The sequence below is a fragment of the Lontra canadensis genome, unplaced genomic scaffold (genome assembly GCF_010015895.1).
Source record: "Lontra canadensis isolate GAN:19392208 unplaced genomic scaffold, GSC_riverotter_1.0 scaffold65, whole genome shotgun sequence".
Lineage (NCBI taxonomy): Eukaryota > Metazoa > Chordata > Mammalia > Carnivora > Mustelidae > Lontra > Lontra canadensis.
The window spans coordinates 1476036-1499784 of record NW_022631059.1 but is presented as its reverse complement, the minus strand read 5'-3'; the positions used below and the strand labels follow the sequence as shown (position 1 = coordinate 1499784).

General features: G+C 59.0%; 1 protein-coding gene across 1 annotated transcript in view; it reads left to right on the top strand.

Moving 5' to 3' along the window:
* Positions 1 to 3005: 3005 nt before the first annotated feature.
* The window catches only part of OSBPL2 (oxysterol binding protein like 2), a 34151-nt gene continuing 13407 nt past the window's right edge, over positions 3006 to 23749 (top strand). Inside the window, exons 1-5 of the mRNA XM_032878851.1 lie at positions 3006 to 3104; positions 14934 to 15105; positions 17819 to 17963; positions 19511 to 19586; positions 23363 to 23497. Coding sequence (XP_032734742.1) covers positions 15069 to 15105; positions 17819 to 17963; positions 19511 to 19586; positions 23363 to 23497 — 393 coding nt within the window. The 5' untranslated portion in view covers positions 3006 to 3104; positions 14934 to 15068. The remainder of the gene's footprint in view (positions 3105 to 14933; positions 15106 to 17818; positions 17964 to 19510; positions 19587 to 23362; positions 23498 to 23749) is intronic.

Below are 23749 nucleotides of genomic sequence, written 5' to 3'. Positions count from 1 at the left end.
GCTGATGCTCATGCAGGAGCTGGGACAGGAAGGTTCCAACTCTGGGGACGGTGAGTGACTGACAGATGTGACTGCAGGGTTCCCTCTTGGGCTTGGCCTGGTCCGAGAGCAGTTCCAGTGGGAATAGTCAACCCTGAAAGTTATCTACTAGCCCAGCACTTCTCAAAGCTCTGAGAGCCCACACATGGATGGAACCCTCCGGAGAGGTCCCTGGGGCCAAGCCTGGCCTGAGTGCTCAGGCTGGAGGAGGCTTTGTGAAAAGCCCCCACCACCAGGCAGGTATCAGTCAGTTGATATAACCATGAGCCCCCCCAAGGTCCCAGCCACCCAGGAATACCAGGGCGTCTTACTCAGGGGCAGACCCCAGGCCTAGAGACCTAGAAGCTTGGGCCTTTCCAATGAGCTCTTGGCCCATGCTGGGCCACAGGTCTGCAGGACCCCGTGGTGCCGGGACCCCTTCCTCCCTGCAGGCCTGAGGTGAGTCACGTTACATGCCTGAGGCTTAGTCTGTGCCTCTACACAGTGAGGCCAACACACAGCGTCCACTTGATTGGCCGTGGCACACACAGAAGCCACTGGGCCCTGGGGAATGCCAGCTGTCATCACTGCCACCTTCGCTGCGCGGCCCCAAACCCTCTGTCTCCTCTTCCACTCCTGCCTTGTGTCCCATTCTTAGAGAATTTAGCCTTTGGAATCAGCCTTTTGACCTAGATCATGATTGGGACCCATGCACCCTCCTTCCAGCCATCAGCCGAGAAAGGGACCCACTCTCAGTCCTGGCTGTGAGGACCAGGGAGGGCTGCAGCTGGCCCTGGGACTTCAGTTTATTGCATCTGTCTAAAGGGGGTAAACTGACACACTCCAGCTGCATGGCCCAGTTGCAGCCAGACCCTACCCGACCCCCGGCCAGGGCAGAGGTGGTCGAGCTCAGCCACGGTGGGGGTCCATGGGCAGACAGGAGCCTCTGTCCACTCCGGCCTCTCCTCTGGCGGTAAGGCGTCTGATGTTGCGCTAGGCCTAGGGGTCACGGCAGAGGGGTAGGCCAGGAGGCTGAACCCCTCGGGGCATGTCCTTTGCCTTGGGTCAGACTCTTGGAGACCCATCAGGGTGATGGGTGGTGGTTTCAGGACCCCGCACTGGACCCGGGCCAGGCCCACAAGGGAAGCTTTGGAGCGTCTCCGTGGCAACAGGCCTTGTCCTTGTCCCGGCTTGGGGGCCTGCACGCACCCCCCGCGCCTGCTGGGGTCGGTTTCTTCAGCGGTAACCATGGCAACGCCTTTGTTTCTGAGGCCTGGCCCCACCCCCCTCCCGGTTTCTCTGTACAGCAGAGGTAGGGAGAGCTCCTTTTCAGTCCCAGCACGCCGGCGGCACGGCGCCGCTGACAGGGCCCACCACCAAGCCAGGCCAGCCTCTAGGATGGGGGATGACAGGCTTTCTGGGCACAGAAATGCAGCCCGGGCCCCGCCCCGCCAGAGACCCCATCCATCCTCTCAGGCCCTCTTCTTTACAGGGCAGTCAAGACCTGCCCCTGCCCTCAAGGCACCCCTGGTCCCTGTGGGCAACCTGTCTGTCCATCCTTCTTGCTAGAAATGAGGAATCATGTTCTGAGGAGGGAGTGCAGAGACTCCATTGGTCCGGCTTCGTGGAAGGGGCGGCAGTGAGCGGGACCGTTTCAATGTGCCGCACGGTCATGGCTAATGTATGGGTACTCTCAGGGCTGCAGGGACCTGTACTCCTTTGTACTCCAACAGACTTAAGCAGCAAAGAAAATAGAAAAGCTCATATAACCGAAAAGCCTAGGACAGAGCTTCAGGTGTAGCTGTTCCAGGTGACCCAGGATATCTGCTTTCACTTTCCTCTGGGCTGGCTTCTTTCCCTGGTGGCTCCTTCCCTCAAGGTGGCAAAATGCCCACTAATGGCTTCAGACAGAGCCTCCTTCCCTCACCCAGCCCAGTTCTGGAGAGATCTGTGGGTAGACGGGAGAGTCATTTGGGCTCAGCCTCCCGTCTGGCCTGAGCTCTCTGACCCCTCAGCAGAAAAGTCCCAGGGCTGACCCTCATGGCCAGGACAGGGTCTCCTGAACCAGTTGCTCTGAGGCTGAGCAACTAGCCTGGTTCCTGTTACTCCAAACCAGACCCATGATTTAAAGGGGATGAGAGTGGGAGAAATCTGATTTGCAAAGGAAAATCTGGATGCTCAGAGACTCAGAGAGGTTATTCAACCTGCCCAAGGCCACACAGCTGATACAGATGTAAGCTCAATCACGGAGCCACTACAGATCGGTGTGTTTTTTTAATTTTTATTTATTATTTTTAAAAAAGATTTCATTTATTTGACGGAGATCACAAGTAGGCGGAAAGACAGAGGGGGAAGCAGGCTCCCCGCTGAGCAGAGAGCAAGATGCGGGATCATGACCTGAGCCGAAGGCAGAGGTTTCACCCACTGAGCCCCCAGGCGCCCTAGATCGGTGGTTTTAAACAGAGGAAGGAACGGTCAGGGATGCAGCCAGAGGGTAAATTGGTGCCAGGTTTCCACGAGAGATGAATGGTATGTCAAGGAAGGCGGACGATGGGGAGCCCTGCGAGACTCTCCAGCTGACGGACGCGGCTTTGGGAGGATGACTCCCACCTCCGCCCGTCCCTAAGGGTCGGGAACTGCGGGCGCTGAGCTACCTGCGCAAGGAGCGACCCTGCCACCTGACTGGCTGTTTGTAAACTCAACTCGTCCAGCCACGCCCCTTCCTCCCTCTCTCCCGCCCCTTTAGGGTCAATATCTGCATAACCCCGCCTCTCCAGGCTGTGACTGGCTGTCCGTGGCTTCACTCCTCCGCATGGGCGGGACTCTCGAGGGGCAAGGGGGGGGTTGCCACTCCAGCTAAACGATTAGCATAGTCCCGCCTCCCGGCGCGACCCTCGCGCCGGCCGCTGATTGGGTGGGCGGCGGCTGACGCTCTGGCGCCGGGCGCTGCGAGTGGCGAGCGCGGGCTGCCAGTCTGCCCGGCGGCCGGCCGCACTTCCGCCTCGGTGTCAGCGGGTCGCAGGCCTGCGGGGCGGGGGCGGGGTGGGCGGTGAGGCTCGGCCGGCGCCGGAGGGAGCGCGGTCCAGGTGAGTGGCCCGGGACCCCCGGGGCCCCGCGTCGGCGGGGTTCGGCGGGCGTCGGGCGGGCGGGAGGCCGGGCGGGGCCGGAGAGGGGGAGGGGAGCCGGGGCCCCGCGCCCACCGCCCGCCGGCCAGGCGGGGACCCAGCCCCGCCCCCGCCCCCCGAGCCCGGCCCGACCCCCGCCGCCCGCCCCGCCGCCCGCCGGCCCGCGGCCCGGGGGAAACTTGGGAGGAAAGTTGGCGGCGGGCGGGGGGCGGCGGCGGGGCCCCGCGTCGCCGGGCAACTGCGGCGCCGGAAGCCGGGTGGGCTGCGCGGCGGGGCCCCGGGGGGCGGGCGGGGGCGCGCTCGGGGGTCGCGCGGCGCGCGGAGGGCAGCGGCCCGCGGGAACCCGGCCGCCCGGCGACCACCTGTGGGAGGAGGGCTGCGGCCCGCGGCCGGCTCGGAGGGCGCCCAGGTCCCACGCGGGCTGTGCGGGCGCGGGGAGCCTCCGACCTGCAAAGCGCGCGGGCCGGGCCGCGGGGCCGCTCCGGGGGCCGCGCTCTTGCCCGCGGCTTTCCCCCGGGGGTCCGCCCGAGCGGGGCTGCGGACTCGACCCGACCCGCTGCGGCGGCGGCGCCGGCCCGTTTGCCGGGCCGCGCGGGCGCCTCTGCAGACCGGGCCTCGCCCCGCCGGGCCCGCTGCCCGCTGCGGCCGGACCCCTGCGGCCCGGCGGGGGTCCTGGGAGGACCCGGCCCCGAGGTTCCCCGCTGGGCAGCGAGGCGGGGGGCCCTTCCTGACGCGCCTGCGGGCGGCGCTCTACCGGACCCCGGAGGCCGCCTCCTCCCGGGAGCGCGTGTCGGTGACCTGCGGGGCCGCTGAGCGGACGCGGGAACCCTGCCCGCCCCAGCCCGGCTCGCGGTGGGTGCTCGGGACGGCCCGTTCCCGGTCCCCCTGTTCCCGCAGGAGGCGTCAGGGCCTCCCCTCCTCCCGCGGTGCCTGGAGCGGTGCTGCCGTCGGGAACTGGGCGGTGCACTGGCGGTTGCGTTTCCCCGGGAGCGGCTTTCCTGGTCGCCTCCCGCGCCCTTGTATGGACGGACGGCAGCTCCGGACTCCGCGGCCTGTCCAGGTAGCACTTGCTTTCCGCAGACAGCTGCACCGCCCGCGCTCCGTTCCTGGGGTGCCGCCTCCTTCGTGCGCTCTTGGGGAGCCCAAGGATCGGAGAGGGTGGGTGACATACTCCAAGCCGCCCGTGCTAGGGGACCGGCAGGGATTCGAACCCAAGCAGTCTGGCTTCAGAGTTTACACCTTAACCCCCTCCCCACACTGCCTTTTGAAACCCACAGTATTTACAGTCTCCTCCTCACGTGTTCTTTTGAAATATTCTAATTGGGCTGCATTACTGTGTCTGAATTGTGCTTCTTACAGCATATACACCTGACAGATTGTCATTTCTTGTGAGCACGAGTGTTTATAAAACCAATTTGTTTCTTCTAAAATAAAGTATTTAATTCTTCATCTGGCTGTTCCAGATTTTGCTGAAATAGTCCTCTTGCCGCCCAGCTCTTTGGTCAGCAGCGAGGTGGCTGGGGGCATTGCAGGGAAGGCCGAGTTAGAGGAGTGGGTCGGTGGACACATGCCCAGAAGGTCGAGGCTGTGACCCGCACTCAGCTTTGAGCCCCCACCTGCCGTAGCTGTGAACCATGTGCTTCAGGCGTTCCTTGTCTCAGGCATGTTGAGGGGTCAGCCTGGCACTCTGTGTGACACTCCATCTCGCGGTACCGCTTGACTGTCACCATCGAGTCCCTTAGCCGTGCCCTCTGCCCTCCAGGGAGTGCTGGCAAATGAGTCTTTTAAGATTTTATTATTTTCGGTTAATTATAAAAGTGACATTTGTTTTTTTGTTGGGGAAGGTTTTGAGACCTGTCATGGACTCCCGTGCTGTCTTCAGACAGGGGGTCAGCTATCTCTTGCAAACTATTTTAGTATTTTCATGGAAAGCCAGGGCCTCATCTTTTCCTGGGAATTTGGCTGTGGCGGATATGAGGCAGGAGGGGCTCACATCTTTGAGTGAGAGCTGTGATGTGGGCCCTCTGGGTGGCCGACGTGTTCCATTTGAGAGTTGGGTCACTCTGAAGGTGGCAGGGGCAGCGGGGAGTGCTCAGGGCCGGGGACATGTGGGTTCTTGGGTGGGGGCAGGGTGACTTCTCTTTCCGTGCTCCCAGGGTCTGTGGCTGTAAAATGGGCTACTGTGAGGGACATAGTCAGTGTAGACCGTGCCGTGGCGAGCACCCAGCATCGTCACAGGTTCTTTGCACATCTTCTCTCCTGGACCATGGAGCGTTGACGTTGACCGTGATGCACAGACACATGTGGATGCAGGTTAGGAGTGAAGCCAAGGACATCTTTGGTCGGCAGGGCTACGTTTTGTTGAAACGAGTTACAGGAAACTCTTCACTTCTGACTACTGAGATGGGGTCGTACAGGACTTGACGCAACACCCCTGGCCCCAGGAGGACCCTGGGACCGTGGAGGGCCCTGCACACGCACGGACATCGCCGTTGCGCCAGGCTGCTGCGGGCGGACCCTGGGCTTACTGTCGGGTGTGCGTTGCCTCGTGTTAGGCTTAATTCTGAGCCTGGAGCACGACTTCAGCTTCCTGAGACTGCGGGAGACTTCCGTGTTCGGACCTGACCGAGTAATAAAAAGGACTTCCGTCCTCAGAGGTAGCATCTTCGGTTCGAGGTTAACTGGGCTGGGGTCAAGCCCGGACTTAGACGTGGTGTGGGGCATGGCCCGCAGCTCTCCTTAATGTGGTTGAGAGCCCCATAGACTGTCTGTGAACTTGATGGTGGTTCCCCTTTTTCTCTGAAGCTCAGGAAGCAACTTCAGGTTATCTGGCAGGATTTCAAATCACTGTTCTTTCCATCGGATCTTCAGGTCACACAAATATGAGAACCGTTGTGTGGAGCTAGACAGGGGAAGCAGGCTCTTACAGAGGGCTGTCTGGGGTGCCCGGCTGGCCCCGTCGCTAGAGCCCGTGACTCTTGATCTTTGGATGGTGAGTTCTAAGCCCCACGACGGGTGTAGAGGTAGCTTAAAAATAAAATTAAAAAAAAAATCTTTTTTTAAATAGATTTTATTTGAGGGAGAGAGAGTGCGTGCACGAGAGAGAGCTCTGGAGCAGGGGGGAGGGGGAGAGGGAAAAGCGATCTCCCCCTTGAGCAGGGAGCCAGATGTGGGGCTCCATCCCAGGGCCCTGGGATCGTGACCAGAGTGCAAGGCAGATGCTTAAATGAATGAACCACCCAGGCGTCTCCCCCCAAAAAAACTTAATTAAAAAAATGAAAAGGACTGTTTGAAGAAGCGGGATGCCGGAAGATCCTGGCTGGCCGCACGTCTCTGCTCCCTTTGTCTTTCTGTCAAGGTAGTGCCGGGAGGGTTGTTTTGAGACACAGGCAGAGGGGTCGGGCCTGGCTGAGCTGGCTCCCAGACGCACGCCTTGGGGCCTGACCAGGGTGGGGTGGAGGGGGGTGCTCTTCTGGGCCTCACCCCCCCAAGCCCGATGGTCTGTTCCAGAAGCCCTGGGTCCCTGGGTGCTCAGGATCTGGGGCTGTCCCCAGGCTTGTGGCCTGTCAGCAGTGGGAACCGACTGGGTGGACAGGCCTGTCTCGCTGCTGAGTTCGTACCTTCACGAAGGATTTTAAGGTGCCCAGAGTAAGGCTTGTCCCAGGCTGGTGCCGGAGATCTGGGGAGAGAGCGTGACATGTGCGAGAATGGTCTGTAGGGAAGCTGTACTGAATCCAGGTTCTAGAGAAACCTACGGCAGCCATGGGGCAAGGAAAGCCGCGTGTTTTACTGAACAGACAAGGCAGCTCCAAGGCTGGTGGTGAGGGAAGGCGAGCTGCGTTCCGACACCTCAAGCTCCTGCTTGGCTGGAAAGCGACTTCTGCTGCCTTGAAACCAGTGGGACTATGATTTGACATCCAAACTGGAAACCTGTAGAGTGACAAGAGGCACCGTGAAGAATGACCGTAGTGACAGGAGCAATGGGGGGGGTGTGGTGACACTGTCCGGCCGCGGGGAGGGAGAAGGATCCCGTTGGGTTGGGTACCGAGCACCTGTGTTGCCGAGTCTCAGTACCCAGAGGGAGAGCAGGGCAGGCCACAGGGAGGGGGGACGGCAGGAGGGGTCCCCTGTGCTGGCGCCCAGCTCCCTGAGAGGTACTGTGGCTTCCGTCTGTGTGGTGGCCGGGCTTTGGGCGGGACGCTGGTGCCCATCAGGGTGGAGGGCTCGTGGGTTAGCGTCACGGGGCTCTTCCGTCCGGCTTCTCGTCGGAAAAACCTGCGCGACTTTGTAAGAAGCGTAGTTCTAAGGCCCAGCCTCAGCTCTCGGGGCTCTGGGCTTCCCGGGACGCGTGTGGCCTTCTCCCGTTCTGACGGGCCTGCTGTGGCGGGGGTGGGGAACGCTCCCCACGGATTCTCTGATTCTCAGCGCCCTGCACCCTGCCCGCCGGCGTGGTGGCGGCTCGGCGGTCTTCTGCGAGCGCAGCCTGCAGGCCATGGCCGAGCTCCCTGTCCAGAGTGTCCGCACGCAGTGTCGCGGGCTGTGGGTCGGAACTGCTTTTTCGTGTGTCACAGAATGACGAGGTGGGTGAAGACCAGCATGTGTGCGAAAGAGCTGGCGTGTCCTGGTGCCGCGCTCACACCTCGACGTGCGTGGTGTTTCTGGCGCTCGCTGCCGAACGATAAGCCGCTGGGTTGAGGGGGGCCCAGGAGCCAGAGGGAGTTTGTCAGGGTGATGGGGTGCTCTGCTCCCACCTGCCGAGCCCGCGGGGAGTACGGCTCCCCCGCTGTGGCTGCCGCCGCTCCTGGAGCCCAGCCGGTCTACCCTCCACCTGCCTTTCAAGGTCCCCCTGTTGGCACGGGGAACGGGACACCATCGGCGATGGGCACGAACGCTTGCTTGCGTAGCACGAGGGCTTGGCGCTGTTTCTTGCGCGGACTCCTAACAGGTCCCGCAGGCCCGGTGTGATGGCCGCTGACCCCGCCTGCGGGCCGGGCGCCAGTGTGGATGCGGGCCGCGCTGGCTCCGGGCCGGGCTGCCGCTTGTCCGTCTGTGCGAGAGCAGAGCTGAGACCTGCCCTCGGAGCGGAGCTTGTCCGGTGTCAGGCCGCTGATCGCCGCGCTGGTGGCACAGACCTGGGGAAGGCAGGGACGGAGAGCCACACGCATCAGAACGCACGGCTCCTGGCCCCGTCGTGGAGTGTCACGTGCCCCCGGATGGAGCCACGTTCCCACAGGTCTCGGGAAGCCGTGTCCAGAAGCTCTGCCTCCGGTCCTGCCCAAGGTCACCGAGACCCGGTGTGAGGGATGCCCGGGGGACGGGGGGCACACAGCCCCGTGCCACTCACCTTGCGATGGAGGCTGTGTGAGCAGAGCAGGTTGTCTGCCAGCTGCGGGAGGACGAGGGCCTGAGCTTCCGTCGCCGGTGGCAGTCCAGGCGGGCTTGGAAATGAGAACAAACAGGCTGGGCCCAGTGTCCTTGCTGTGTCGCACCTAACAGGTGGGTTTGGGGAAGGCTGCTGCCAGTGGGTCCAGTCCGTTGCTTCCGCCCCTCCGTGCTCTGCTGGCTGCCTCCTTTCCATGTGCCTCTGTGTGGCGGGAGCACCGGAGCTTTCCGGGGCTGCTGCGTGGTCCACGAGAAGGTCACCCATGGTCTCAGCCCAGTGAGGGCCTGGAGTGCTGCGTCCGGGATGGATGGTGAAGTGGAAGGCATTCCGTCCATTAGCATTACATAAAAGTAAGCCTTCCCTTTGTCAGACAAGGCCGCAGCGGTTCAGGTGCTCACAGGCTGCTGCACCAGACCCAGCAACGGCTGCATCTCCAGCCGGGCTGCAGGTTCTAGGCCGTGGCGCTGGAGCCGGTGCAGGTTGAGCCTGTTCCATTAGTTTTTTTTTTTTTTTAAGGTTTTGTTTATTTATTTGACAGAGAGAGGGATCACGAGTAGGCAGAAGAAGCAGGCAGAGAGAGAGGGGGATGCACGCCCCCTGCTGAGCAGAGAGCCCGATGCGGGGCTCGATCCCAGGACCCTGAGATCATGACCTGAGCTGAAGGCAGAGGCTCAACCCACTGAGCCACCCGGGCACCCCTGTTTTTGGTATTTTACAGAAGAAAGAAGCTGGGAACGGTGGCACTTCGAGCATCGTCTTTCTCTTTGTCGGCCTCGCTACGGTGATCAATTTTGTTGGTCTCATCAGAGGACCAACTTTTGGTTCATTGGTTTTTCTCTGTTTTTCTATTCTTATTCTCTTTTTTCTGCTAACCTTGGTATTGATTCTTTTTCCTTAGATCGTAAAGTTGTTGATTTGAGAGTTTTTTCTTGTTCTTTTGACGTCGGTATTGCTTCATCGGGTCCCACCGGCACCGCCTTTGCTGCACACCCGGGTTTGTGTACGTGGTATGTGCATTTGCATTTGTTTCTAAGTATTTCCTGATTTCTCCTGTGGTTTCTTCTTTGATCTCTTGCTGCAGAGCCCGCCATTGAATCGCCACACGTCAGGGAATATTCCAGTTTTCCTCTTCTTGATTTCTAACTCCTCGCCTTTCAGGGTGACGGGATGCTTTTTGCCTGAGACTGTTTTGTTTAATCTACTGAGATGCAGGTTGTGGCCTGACATGCAGCCTCTGCTGGACGCTGTCCCGTGTGCTGGGGAAGAACGTGTACCACCGGCGCTGCAGGGTGGCGCGCTCTGGGCGCCCTGGGCTGCCTCCAGCCTGCGGGCCGTGGTCCGAAGTGCTCTGTTTCCTCACGTCCCACCCGTCGGGTTGATGCCTGCCTGTGCGTTTTTAAATGATTCGATAGAATTTACATTATTTTGGACAATCGAAGTTCACGGTTGATATTGAAGTGCAAAAGTACTTTTCGAGTGTTCATATCGCTGTGTCCCTTTCCTTTGTGAAGGTCACACCTAGGGCGCCTTGCCTGTTTTCCATAGAGGAGAAATAATGCATGGTTCATCTCTTTGGTGAGTTGACCATGAAGGTCAGTGTCCGGGTCCCTTAGCTAGTCCCTTACTCCTGTGCGAGTGGATCTGGTTTTCTAAGAGCGTGGTACGGCTGGGTTTGCAAGACGGGAGCGGCGTTTGTTCAAGTGCGCGTGTGTTTGTGCAAGCGGGAACGGGACGTTCTGTGTGGAGCCAGGCTCCCGGACGAGCGGAGGGCAGCCGGTGCACATGGTAAAGAGAGCCGCGGCTCTTCTCAAGGGAGTAGGCATTTTGTGGGAGACTGGGAGGAATGGTGAGGTCATGGGCTGGTGTCCCCCTGAAGAGTCTGGGAGTGAGGATTCAGTGCAGTCCGTGGCGGGAGGTCCCCACATGGAGGGGTCAGGACCTCTGCCTCCTTTGTCTGCTCCCTCCGTGAAGCCAGGTCAGCCCCGTGGCATCACTCTAGGGCCTGAGGGCAGTGCAGAAGGACAGCCAGATGACAGGAGGCCAGTGACGATGGGCAGCACAGGCTTAGCTTCCTGGGTTTTCTCTGCAGTTAGAAGAGGGGACAGTTGGATAGAAAGAGATAATTAGAAAGAAAGCCCTTTCCTGAACTGCTGTCTTCGTGGATGTCTTCTGAATGCACAACAAAATCTGCGTGAAGAACATATGTAGGAAATACTAAATTCTGCCTTCTCGATGCTGTTTCTTGAACAGTTGACTTGTTGCGTATCCGCGTATTGTGGTGGAGGACTGAGTTACAAGCCTCAGTGTCCCTTAGTTCCATCGCCTTCTTGCTGTGGGAGGTGGGGGCGGCTTTATGCATACGGCCCTGCGCTCCCCTCTGTAGGGTGTGTGGGCCAGATTTGGGGGTGGGAGACCCACGTCCAGCACCCCAGACAGCTCAGCCCCTTGGGCAGACGACCACATGCTACAGGGCCCCAGGTGGTGGCCAGGGCCCCTCTTCTGCGACGAGGTCGGGTGGGCCGGTGGGCATGTGAAGGACCTGGGGCTGCCCCACAGAGCCTCCCGGAGCCCCCCCAGGCCTGGCACCAAGTGTTTATGGAAGTCGTGAGGGAAATCGCCGTTTAGCCTTGATGGTCTGTGGCAGTGGGGAGTTTGGGTGCCCAGGCAAAATGAAGACAGCTCTTTCAGGAATTACCTCGAGACCGTTAGAATTAATTACTGACCGTGTAAGACTGAGTTGGCCTGCGGGTGCTGTGCGGACTCCATCACTGACCCTGTGCAGTGTGTGGGGTTTGTGGCAGAGGCCTTCCCGGCAGGCTCTGGTCCTCAGCGCTGGCCTGGTTGACAGCCAGCGCTTGTCCTGCCTGACATCTTAGAGGCTCAATTTAAAGATTTCCATACATTTTGATTGTTTTACTTTTTTTTTTAAATTTTTATTTATTTTATTTATTTTTTTTTTAAAGATTTTATTTATTGATTTGACAGAGAGAGATCACAAGTAGACAGAGAGGCAGGCAGAGAGAGAGAGAGAGAGAGAGAGAGAAGCAGGCTCCCTGCCGAGCAGAGAGCCCGATGTGGGACTCGATCCCAGGACCCCGAGATCACGACCTGAGCCGAAGGCAGCGGCTTAACCCACTGAGCCACCCAGGCGCCCCCCCTTGATTTACTTTTAATATCAGGAGTTTTATTCTGGGTGAGAAAGCATATAAAAAAGGAAAATGTCATGGCTTTTCATGTACCTTTTATCATGCGAGATTTTCAGTGTGCAGGAAGGCAGGTGGCAGAGCCCAAGGGTCCCCTGTGCGCCCATCCCGGCTTCCTCCGGGAGCAGCTTGGGCCACCACCCACCTGTCCCGCCCGCTGCTTCCAGGTCACTTGGAGGGAGATCCCGGCCGTAACATTCCATCCACCTGGACTTCAGTGTGTGGCTCTCAAGAGGTCTCTTGTGAGTGTGCCGTTGGGACACCTGTGCCTTTTTGAAAAGTACCTTATTTGAGGTTTAACTGATGTACAACCAAGTGCCCATATTTAAGCCGTCCAGTAAATTTTGACCTACGTATACACCCCTGAAACCGTCCCCTCGGTCAGGACCTCGCCCTCCACTCTCTGCCACACTTTCACCCTGGGCAGGGCTGTCCGTTCCTGGGTGTAGCTGGACGTGTAGCTGGTGGGCCGGGCGCACTGGGGAGGCCACCCTCCTGCCCCGCTCCGTCCTTTGTGATTTGTTTCTCTGAGAAGCTGGGTCTGTCGTGCAGACTTCCCGAGAGTCTGGATTTTGCTGACTGTCATCAGGCTGGAGCTCAGCACATTGCCCTGTGCTCTGTGTTCCTTAGGTTGGCGGTGAGAGCCGGAGGCCGGGCCGCATCTGGGCTGAGGTTCTGGGGCACAGCGGCAGACGGGGGTGGTGCCCTCCTGTGCCGGGGGCACGTGGCACACCCGGTTCGGGTCCTGCAGCACTGCTGGTGGGCGGCCTCCAGGCGGCACCGTACACGGCACCCGAACATGTCGCACAGCTGTGCCCCGCATGCACCCCCTACCCCTGTGCCGACTCGCTGGAGTCCGGCTGTCAGGCAGCTCCCCCTCTGGCATTTGGCCAGATGGCGGCCCAGAGCCACACCTGAAAGAAGGTTGGGTGGAGGCTTGGTGCTTCCCGGTCGGTGACTGGTTTCAATGTGTGGGCGTCCCCCAGGGTGACCACCTCGTCTCCTTCCGGCGTCTGCTGGAGCTCACGAGCTCAGCTGTGTCTGACGTGTCTCCATCTCCTGCTGCGCGCTGGCGCTTAGATGTTCCCCTTGTCGCCGCGGGAGCCTCTGTGGGCTCGTCCTGAGCCTTGTGATGGGAGCCTCTGGCTTCTTGCTGCCCAAGAGGGATCCTGGTCCTGGAGTCAGCCATTTCTCCCCCAGGGACTCTGGTTCCTTCGAGCGGCTTCCAGAGTGACTGAGCAAGTGGCTGTGTGTCGTAGACGGGGCAGGTCGCGTCAGAGAGGAATTAGAGGAAGTGGTCACTTCCCTAACGTGGTAGGCGACAACGTCAGACCGCTGGGCGAGGCTTTGTATGGGTGTTTCCAGAAGCTGCCTGGTGCCTGGCTGCACACGGTGGGAAGAAGAACGGGGTCTCGGAGAGCCTTTCAGGGCGGCTTCGTGCTGGCCTCGTCCACGGCGTGGAAGCTCACGTGTGCTCAGGACACGGCCAGAGAGGAGCAGGTGTCACCCAGCACTGTCCCGCCTCTTAAGGACGGAGGGCGTGTCCCTCCCTGGGGACCGCCTGTGCCTTCACTGCCCCCAGAACCGGGAGGCGGGCTCCGGGCCCCAACGTCTGTGTGGCTGACACGGTTATATGTAGACTCGGCCCGTTTTCCTAAGGGGAAGGTCTGGGGACAAGGCCGACCTGCTGCTGCTGTTTATAAAATCTGCTTTTCGCGCAGGGACGTGTGAGTTCTGCCGGAGTAATTTGGAGAAAGTCGAAGTCGGTGTCAGTGTGTGTCAATGGCCGCCCACTCACGCGGCTGCCTTATTCTCTGGGGCGGCAACTGGTTTAGAGTCGGTGTGACACAGGCTCGGACGTCATCGTGCACTTTCTTGTTTACAGCGACCTTCAGAGGGAGGTTCTGGGGTGCGTTTGAACCCCGTCGTGTGCGCACCTCACCGCAACGGACCTGCCCTCCGCCTGTCCGGCAGCTCCCCCACATCAGTCATTGCGTGGTTTTCCTCTTTAAAGAGGGAGAGAGCGAGGGACAGCGTGAGGCGGGGGGGCTCTCCAGCAGGCTCCACACCCCGCGCAGCCCAGTGCGGGGCTTGACCTCACCACGCTGAGATGGCACCGGAGCCAACACTAAGAGTCGGGGGCTTAACTGCGCCCCTCACTGTTTTCTTTTTAAAAATTTGTTACTAGTTTAAAATAAGGGGGTCTCGTTGACACAATGTTACGTTAGTCTCAGGTGTACAACCCAGTGATGCCGAGCTCACCACGGGGGTGGCTGCTGTCTGTCACCACAGCCGGCTATCGCAGTGCCCTGGTGACATCCCGTGACTGTTCCCTCCACAGCTGGAAGCCTGACCCTCCCCTCCCCCTCCCCGTTCCCCCACGCCCCTGGCAACCATCGGTCTCTTCTCTGTATTTATAGGTCTTTTCTGCTTTTTGTTCGTTTTTTTGTTTATTCATTTGTCTTCTGGTTCCACATGTAAGTGACGTTGTGTGGTGTTGGTCTGTCTCCGGCGTATTTCACATCGCGCTCTCTGTTATGTCGTTGCAAATGGCAAGATTCCGTCCTTTTTGTGGCCGAGTAGTGTTCCCTCTCCCTCTCTCACACACACACACACACGCGCGCACACCCCATCTTTGTCCAGTCCTCTATCTGTGGACACTTTGTTGCTTCTCCATCTTGGCTGCTGTCCGTATTGTTGCAGTGAAGGGTGCATTTATCATTCAGAATTAGTGTTTTTGTTTTCTTGGGTAAATACCCAGAATTACCAGATCACGTGGTCGTTCTGGCTTTAGTGTTTGAGGCCCTTCCCTCCTGGGCTGCAGAGTGGCTGCCCCAGTCTGCGTTCCCACCAGCAGGGCACACGGGTTCCTTTTCCTCCATGTCCTCGCCAACACTTTCTCGTGTCATGTTTCTCGTGTTGTTGATTCCAGTGTTATTGTTTTCTTACACAACTGTAGATAACGATTTTAAAAAATAACTTCAGATAATGGTTACTTATTAATCTGTTATTGGTTGATGGATATTTATATTAGGAATGTTTCATATTTTTTGAGATCATGCATTTGTTAGATGATTCATTTCATTTCTTTGCTTAAATTGTAAATGGAGATTGATTCCAATAATGGTGATTGGGTATTTTTAAAATGTTTCTAAACCATAAAACTTTTGAAAGCTAAGTATATGGAAATGTGTTTCCCCTTAGATCTCCAGTGCCTGTTGGGTTTTTACCAAAAGGGAAGTTACCAGCGTACAGTTACTTACACGCTGATGTAGGTCCGGTACAATGACTCCGTAGAAAGGCCGAGACCGGGCGGCAAGGGAGCCCGGCTACCGAAGGATGAACGGCGAGGAGGAATTCTTCGATGCTGTCACAGGTGAGTGGGGCAGGAAGTGACTCCGAGGCCGTGGCGTCCCGGCCCCAGACTTGGTCTTGGGCGCGTGAGAAGGCTTGGTAAAGCCGTGCAGGCGAGAAGTGGGACATGTTCCCCCGCACTGACGCTCAGAGAAGCATGCGGGGGGAGGCTCTAGGCCACAGGCCGTAACAAGAAAGAGCAACTGAGTTTTGGGTTTAAGAGTTGCCCTGGAGTATACACGCTTTTATTGGGATCCCTAAACGAGATGGTGCGTTTTCTTAAGTCGTTTGTACGCACTGATCAAGCCTTGCTGTCTTTGCCTTAGAACTAGATCTGGTTTAGTTTCTCTTTTCTGAGACCATTGTCAGGACTGGTGCACCTCCTGTCGTCTGTCCGCCTGTAGACGAGAGCGTGAGCCTGCAGGAACCAGCACGGGGCAAGGCCAATGTGTGCGTGTATGGGGCTGGGCACGGGGAGGGGAGGGCTAGCTGGGCTGGCCCAGCTCACACTGGCTTCGAGTGGCCTCTTCTCCCCATTGGTGGGAAGAAGCCCCAAGCCCCTAAGGGGGCAAGTGTGCAGTGACTGTATGGTCCTAACGACCCTTCATGCTCAAGCCGGCCATTCCTTCTCATGGTCAACATTTGGAACATCATGTGTCGTCTGCTGAGGACCGTTATTGGTGGAAAGGAACTTGGAGAGACTCTTGTAGTCCCGTTCCCCTCTCGTTAGGTAGAGGACCATAATGGCAACTTTGAACTCTTTCTTGGGGTTTTTAGTGGCGGACTCTCAGGTCAGAGGGGCTCCTTCTGCCAGTGACTGCTGTCACTGTGCCCTCTAGGCCTGCTTGCCCGTGTGCCACCATGTCGGTCTGCTGGCTCTCGGGCTGTCACTCACCAGCCGCAGACCAAGGGTCGCAGCAGGTTGGGGACTGGCAGCCCCCAACTACTGACTACTTCTTTGAAACCCAAGAAGCAGGAGGCGCTGAGCGGTCTGTGGTTTTCAGAGGCCAAATTATTAAGTCCTCCTCCACGATCTCAGGGCTGCGGTGCTCCTCGCGGACGTGCTTCTTGGGAAGCGTGTTGCTCTGCCTGACCGCCCTCCTCAGTCACCGTGTGCAGCTGGTCGCCGCGGAGCGCGGTGGTCATCAGGGACTCAGGCCCGTGGGCCACCAGGCCCTTGTGGGGGGCGATGGTGCTTGTAAGCAAGAGAGCAGCCTTGGTGCACCCCTCTCTTTGGGGTCTCGTAGGAAGTTCCCTTTGGCCTGGGATCAGTATAGCCAGATTCCCGAACACGTCTCTGACCTTGGCCTGGAGAGTTTTCTCTGGAGAGGACATGAGCTTTGTGCAGCATGCCATTTAGAGAAACTCAGTCTCTGCCTCTGTGCTCGCGGCGCTCATCTGCGTGTCCCTGAGACGGGAGGACACAGCTGTCTGGGGGACGGCGCCTTCTCACCTCAGTCCTTCGGTTCCAAACCAGATAATAGAAGAAAGGCACCGAGTCGCCCAGTGCAGTGACGCAGCTGGAGAGCCGCAGAGGCTGACTGCCTCACTGCGGAGCACTGGTCTGAGTCCGTGGCTGGGAGGAAAGTAGGACAAAGTGTCCAAGCCCAGCAGGCACCAGGTGAAGGCTGGGGAGGAAGTTACTTCGGCCCAGGATCAGCACCATGGAAGGGGAACGTTTTGTTTTTTTTTATGTTTATTTTTTAATTTTTAAAATCTTCCTTATTTTTTTTAAAGATTTTATTTATTTGACAGAGAGATCACAAGCAGGCAGAGAGGCAGGCAGACAGAGGGAGGGGGGAGGCAGGCTCCCTGCTGAGCAGAGAGCCCGATGCGGGGCTCAATCCCAGGACCCTGAGATCATGACCTGAGCCAGAAGCAGAGGCTTAACCCACTGAGCCACCCAGGCGCGGAGCGGTACCTGCTGCAGCTCGTGAACCTGTCCGCGGGGAGGAGCCGGGGGGAGGATGTCGGCACGTGCTCAGGGAAGCACAGCGGCAGATTTGTTTACGTTTCGGGGCTGGCAGCGCTCCCCCGCCTGGCCTTATACCCCAGGTCTCGCCTTCATCTGCCAAGTGAGGGGCCGGTGGGAGCTCAGCTCCCTTTGGGTCTTGTGTCTTCCCTCCCGTGGTCACCGTCATGGCCGAGCGCGATGGTCCCGGAGCCCCGTCCCCGGCTGGGCGGACTCTGTCCTGGCAGCCGTGGCCCAGCGCTGGCGAGGCCCGTTCGTTGCTCTGGGAGGAGGCCCTCCCGGTGGGCAAGTCCCCAGGAACCCACCGCCGGACCTCTGTGCTGCCGGGGAGGCTTGCTGGACTCCAGCCGCTATGGCCGTGCTCGGCCTCTCGCTCACGGGTGTGAGTCTGGCAGTGCGTGTGTGCGGCGCACGGTTCCTGTTCCACGGAGGCTACCCCCATGGCTGGTGTTCTAGAACAAGACCTTGTGCAGGGTCAGAGCGTGCTGCAGCCTCAAGGTGGGCCTGACTGGAGCGAGGCCAGACTGCTCCCTGCCTGAGGGCCAAACCTCAGGCAGCAGCCTGGCCGAGTTGCTCCCGGGAAAGGCCCCCGAGAGCCGGTGTGCCCGCGTCCTCTGCCTCGGCCTGGGGCTCTTGGGGCAGAGCTCGTGGCTACAGCGTGTGTCAGTGCCTCTGGTACTCTGCTGCGGGGTCGGGACTCTTGGAGGTGGACTGGGCGTCTTCCCGGTCCTGCGAGAATGACCGATCTGCTTGTCGTGTGCAGGCTTTGATTCTGAGAACTCTGCCGGGGACTTTTCAGAGGCGGATCAGAGGGTTGCCGGAGTGATGCGCGTGGACACTGGCAGAAGCAACGGGATCGGAAAGGCCGGGGAGAGGCCCCCTCGAGAGAACGGAATTCAGAAGCACAGGTATGTCGTCCCGCGTGTGTAACTTAGGATCTTCCAGGGCGTCTGTGGCCGCCCCCGCTGTGCTGCAGGGGCGCCCCTTAGCTCTCCTGAGCCCTGAACGGGAGGAGCAACCCGGCCTCTGTCACCTGTGCTGGGGCCCCTGGACGGCGTCCATGGCAGTGGGAAGGCGGCCTCTGTCCACGCCACGATGACTTGGACTGTGGCTTGAGGGAGCCCTCCAGCCTCACCGCAGACCTGCTCTGAGCCTTTGACCCGTGTGCCTGCTAGATGTGTGCACCGGGGGCACTCAGGCGCCTCGCTCACACCTCTGTTTGTCCGTTCGCTCGGCAGGTGTCGGGGCTCCCCCTGCGTGCCCAGATGGCCTGTCCGAGAGCAGGCGGGGCTCTGCTGATCTGAGCTCTGCCATCATCCCCTCAGCGCCCCGGGAGTCTGGTTCACACGTCGGCCGAGTGCCACGCTCCTTCCCTGTGCCCTGTCGCCCAGCTCTGACATGTTGGCCTTGTTCCACGGGCCTGGGTCCCTCAGGACTCCTAGCCCCTCTGTTGTAGCTCAGGCTAGCTGGCCCCGCTGCTTCTGTGCCTCGTGGTGCCCGTAACTGCTTCCACACCCTCTCGTCTCCTCTCTGTACTGTGGGCAGAGTCCTCTTTCCACAAGGTGGGTCTGACCGGGCCTCCTCCACCTCGTGGTTGGAATTCTCGGCCGATGTCCACGTGGTCCCCGGTGATGGCTAACAGAAGGGTCTCAGCTGGGTTGGGGACTGTAAAGCTACCCTCCTCTTGGGGCGTGGGCTTGGCCCTACTCCGGCTCAGGCCCCTGTCCCATTGTCCCTGGTCCCCGCTGACAGGGGCCTCTCTCGAGTCCTCGGGGACACCCGGGCCTTTCCCATGGCGGAGCTGTGTGTGCTCGGCTCCCTTGGCCATGGTGCTCTCCTCCGGTGTCTCTCTACTTCTGGCTTTTCCTTTTGACTCACACAAGGCTCACCTCGGGGCGGGGGGGGCCCGTCCTGACCCTGGCACCTTCTGGGGGCCCCCACACTGTGGCTGCCTGCCGATGGGTTATCTGCGGTGCGTGGGTCCGGCGCACCTCCCCCCAAATCTGGATTCCTAGTCTGCCCAGGCACCCCCTTTCCAGGAGGAGAGAGCATCCCATCCCAGCTCCACATTCCCAGGAGGGAGACTGCCGGGCTCCCCCCAGAAGCTGGTGGGAAGAGAGCCGGACGAGGAATGTAGCTCAGGAAAACAGACTCACGTTTGAAAGGGGCTTATGGCAGGCTTCTGGAAAGGTTCTGTTAATTTGGTTGCCTTTTGTGTCCTCATGTCTTGGCCTCTGCCTGTGGGCCCGTAGCTGCTCCGGGGCTGCTCCGGGGCGGGGAAGCGCCCTGTCCCCGACTCTGTGGAGGGCAAGGAAAGTTGTCCGTGTGGCCACGACTGTTTCTCTGGCACGGAGCAGCACCGCAGCTTCTGGCACAGACGTGCGGTTTCTGATTGGCCGAGAGCGACTGTTGTGCCGGCGGAGTAAGTTCCTGCTTCTCGGTTGCTTCTCTGCAGGACGTCGCTGCCTGCCCCGATGTTCTCCAGAAGTGACTTCAGCGTGTGGAGCATATTAAAGAAATGCATCGGTTTGGTAAGTCCAGATGGACCCATTTTGGGGCTTTAAGCTGAAACGTTTTTAATTCCTGTGAATTTGCGGCACTGCTGGTCATGGAAGATGTGCTCTGCGTGTTTATAGTGGCATGAGGTGGAGGTAGTAGACTTGGAAAGGGACAGAGACGTAAGGGCAAGGGAGAGAAGAGGCCACAGTGTTCACGGGCAGCGGGAAGACAATCCCGCTGGTCGCGCTCCTGGCGCAGGCAGCACCACGGGGCTGCATGTCCAGCCCCAGGACGGGCCGGGAGTCGGCGGGCTTCGGACTCTGGGCTCCCTGACGCACACCAAGGGCAGGCCGTGGGCACGTGTGCAGGACTCAGGGCTCCGGCCCTCCAGCCCCCCGTGCCGGCTGCAGGAAGAGCTCAGCTGCTCTGGGTTTGTGGTGGAAGGCTTGGGTGTCTGGGGTCCGGAGCCACGGGCTTTTCTTCTCATGGTCTCCATGACGGTCGGGACGGTCCCTGTGGATGTGAGCTGTGGCCCTTGGGAGAGAAGAGCGCCCCCGCGGGCCATGGCTGACGTGGACTCCGGTGACTGTCCTGCAGCAGGCGTGTGGCCCTGACCCCTGCTCTGCTCACCAGCATGCTTCTGCGCCTGCTTCTGCCCTCAGTGGGAGGCCTTTTTCCCATCAGAAACCGCACCTTTTCTCCCACTTTGTATATTTTGAAATAATTTTGGACTTCTAGAAGATTGCAGAGGCACACTGCGTACCTTCACCCTGCTGCCCGTCATGGTGACCTGTCACGTAGTAGCCAGAGCTCAGAGCGCAAGACGAGGGGACTCCTGTTGGAGCATCACTGCTCGCAGCACACAGGACTTGGCTTTCCTAGTCTCCCCTCTGCGGCCCTCCTGTTGGAGCGGTGCTTTCTTTCTTTATTTCTCAAAGATTTCACTTACTCATTTGACAGAAAGAGAGAGAGCACAAGCAGGGGAGAGGAAGGCAGAGGGAGAGGGAGAAGCAGACCCCCTGCTGAGCAGAGAGCCTGACGTGGGGCTCGATCCCAGGACCCCGAGATCATGACCTGAGCTGAAGGCAGAGGCTTAACCCACTGAGCCACCCAGGCGCCCCTGAAGATTTTTATTTTTAAGTAATCTCTGCAGTCCACATGGGGCTCGAACTCACAGCCCTGAGATCAGAACTTGCATGCTCCTCTGACTAAGCCAGGCCCCCCACATGTCTCTTGTTTTAAAATGGTACATTTGGGATTCTTTTCTCTTAGCGTTATTATCTCCCACGTTTCTCATGGTGTAAGCAGGTCAGGTCCAGATGGGTGTGTCTGTCTGGAGATAGGTGATGAACTTGACCTCGATCCTGAGGCTTGTTTTCATAAAGTGACACCATTACATCGCATTCCCGAGGAATCCACCCTGGGGATGGGATGCGTTCAGATTAAGGCGAATGGAACATGTGGGTCAGCACGCTCCCAGAGCCGCCCCAGCGGAGCATGCGGGGGCTCTGCCTCTGGAGTGGAGACACCGTTCTCCGCACGGCTCGGCCTGCCGCACCCCGGCGCCGCGCTGGCCCACATGGGCTGTTTCCCGCACGTGCAGCAGCGGGCAGGGCCGAGTCCCGCCCCGACTCACGGCGGCACCCACGGCTTCGCCAGGGGTCATCACCCCCCAGCCACACTTCATCACTTCCTGTCTCCCCTGGCATTTTGAAGCAAACTCCACTTGCGAAGATGTCTTGTATTGCTGAAGGATTCAGATTCTGGGTTTTCTTCTTATTATTATTTTATTTATTTGAGAGAGCGGGAGGGAAAGTGAGGGAGAATCTAAAGCAGATTCCGCGCTGAGCACCGAGCCTGATGCGGGGCTCGATCCCAGGACCCCGAGATCACGACCTGAGCTGAAACCAAGAGTTGGATGGACTTAACTGACTGAGGCCCCCAGATGCCCCCAGATTCTGTTTTAACATGACCGCAGTCCTGGTACCCTAGTGCAGGAAAACACGCGGTCTGTTCATGTCCTCAAATTCACGGCTGTCTCGAGCACCGTTCCTGTGTCTGTGCTTCTCAGTCTGTGTGTGGACACCTCTTTGTTGCTTCTCTTCTGACCTTGAGCTCTCGGCAATCGGTGCCCCAGTTGTCATGGAGCTGCGCCAGCACAGTCACTCTGCCTTTATTTCCTGGGACGCTTCTGTGCAGAGAGCAGCCCTTCCACTGCTGTGAGTGTGGTTTGCATAAGAAAGTCAGGGTCAGGGAGTGATTCTTTATCCCAGTTGTCAAGTGATGTATTTGGTTCATCTGCGTTACCTGGCATGACCAGGATAACCAACCAGCGTGTGTTCTGTCATTTTTTGAATTCGTGGAGTTAAAGCTCCTTGGCGTGTCCTGGCCCCAAGCTGCTCCACCTCCGGCTGTTAACAGCATCTTCAGGTCGGCCACCATCCTTTACAGAAGATGCTCGGCTCATTCTGTACCTCCCTGTCCAGAGTCCTTGTTGAGAGAGAGAGAACTCAAGACCACAGCTGGGCCCTAGGGAGGCTATCGGGTTGCTTTTGTCTAGGTTTTTCCCAGGGGAGAGAGCTAGGAGCTGTTCTGATTTGTTTCAACAGTGCTTTAAATTTGGGATGACAGGATTCATCTAACCTCCTCTGTCTTCTGTCTGTGCCTCTTTTCTCCCACACTGATAATCTCAGTTTTCTTTTTAAGATTTTTATTAATTTATTTAAGAGAGCGCACATGTGTGCATGAGCAGTGTGAGGGGCAGAGAGAGAGGCAGGTTCCCTGCTGAGCCAAGAGCCGGATGCGGGACTCATCACGGGACCGCGGGATCACGACCTGATCTGAAGGCAGACGCTTAAGCGACTGAGGCCCCCAGGCAACCCCGATAAGCCCAGTTTTTAGCAACACTGGAGATGTCTGTTCTAGATGAGCATGTAATGACTCACCTGCTCTATCCCACATGCGTCACGGTTCTGGAGGGAAGGACCAGCTCTGCCGCGACAGCGGGTTCACTGAAACGTGCGAGTTTGTTGTCTTTTGTGGTTCGTGTTGTCCTCAGGGTGCGTCTCGAGTCCGTGCGCTTTAAATCCCTGCGTGACCCCGTCCCCGGGCGGCTGTGCCCGGGCGCCTGTGTGTGTGTTCACTTGTTTCATTTTATTCTTGACGTTTGGAGATTGCTTATCTGAACTAATTTTGTTTCAAGATTGTGAATCCAAAGTCAAATCTTGTAGTTGAGGTTCCAGAATAGTCTAAGAATTGACCTTCCTGTCGCTGACCTGTCTGTGCATGTCCCCTTTCCCCTGGGGGGGGCCCGTTCAGAACTTTCTGGTCTGTCTGCCCCCGATGGAGTGTCATCTTCTGTCTTCAGACAGACTCGAGGCTGTTGCACCTTTTCCTTGCCCGGTGGAGCCGTGGCGATGCGGAGCCCCTGCTTACCCGCGTGGTCCAGCATCAGGCGGCCTCCCGGGGCCTCCTGCGGCTGTGCATACCTCCTAGGCACCGTGGCGGCTGTTTGAGTGATGTCTGGTCTTTGTACGTTTGCCGGGGGATCTGAGGGCCGGGCTCCTGGAAACGGGACGCTAGACCGCAGAGCAGGTGTGCGTGCTGTTGTGCTTCCGCGGCCAGGTCCCTGGGGCCTCTGCCCCCAGCCGTGCCCCAGGCGGGTTAGAGGGTCTCCGCGTGAGCAGGTGAGCAGTGTGGGCCCCCCATCGTTTAGTTCCCTTCTGTCGAAGAGTACGGCGAGCATCTTCCCTGGGCCCCGAGCAGGGTGCGCGTGAGCCCCCGGTGACGGGTCTCCCGCCCCTTGTAGGAGCTGTCCAAGATCACCATGCCCATCGCCTTCAACGAGCCCCTGAGTTTCCTGCAGCGGCTCACGGAGTACATGGAGCACGTGTACCTTGTCCGCAGCGCCTGCCGCCGGCCCCAGGCCCTGGAGAGGATGCAGGTAGGTGCTGGGCTCCTTCCAGGGGGCACCGGCATGGAGCGTGTGGGCCAGACTAACACCATCTGATCGGCCACATCGTGGTGGGGGCCAGGCACCTCAGCTGGGGGGCGTCGGGGGGATGAGCCCATGTGGCCCACACTGACTTTTGGGGGCTGTCCTGCTCAGCGGCTCCGGCGTCTGTCCCAGGGCCTGATCTTCGTGGGTGGCGGTGGGCTCTGTACCTCGGCTCCTCCTGGGTCCTTTTGGGACTGG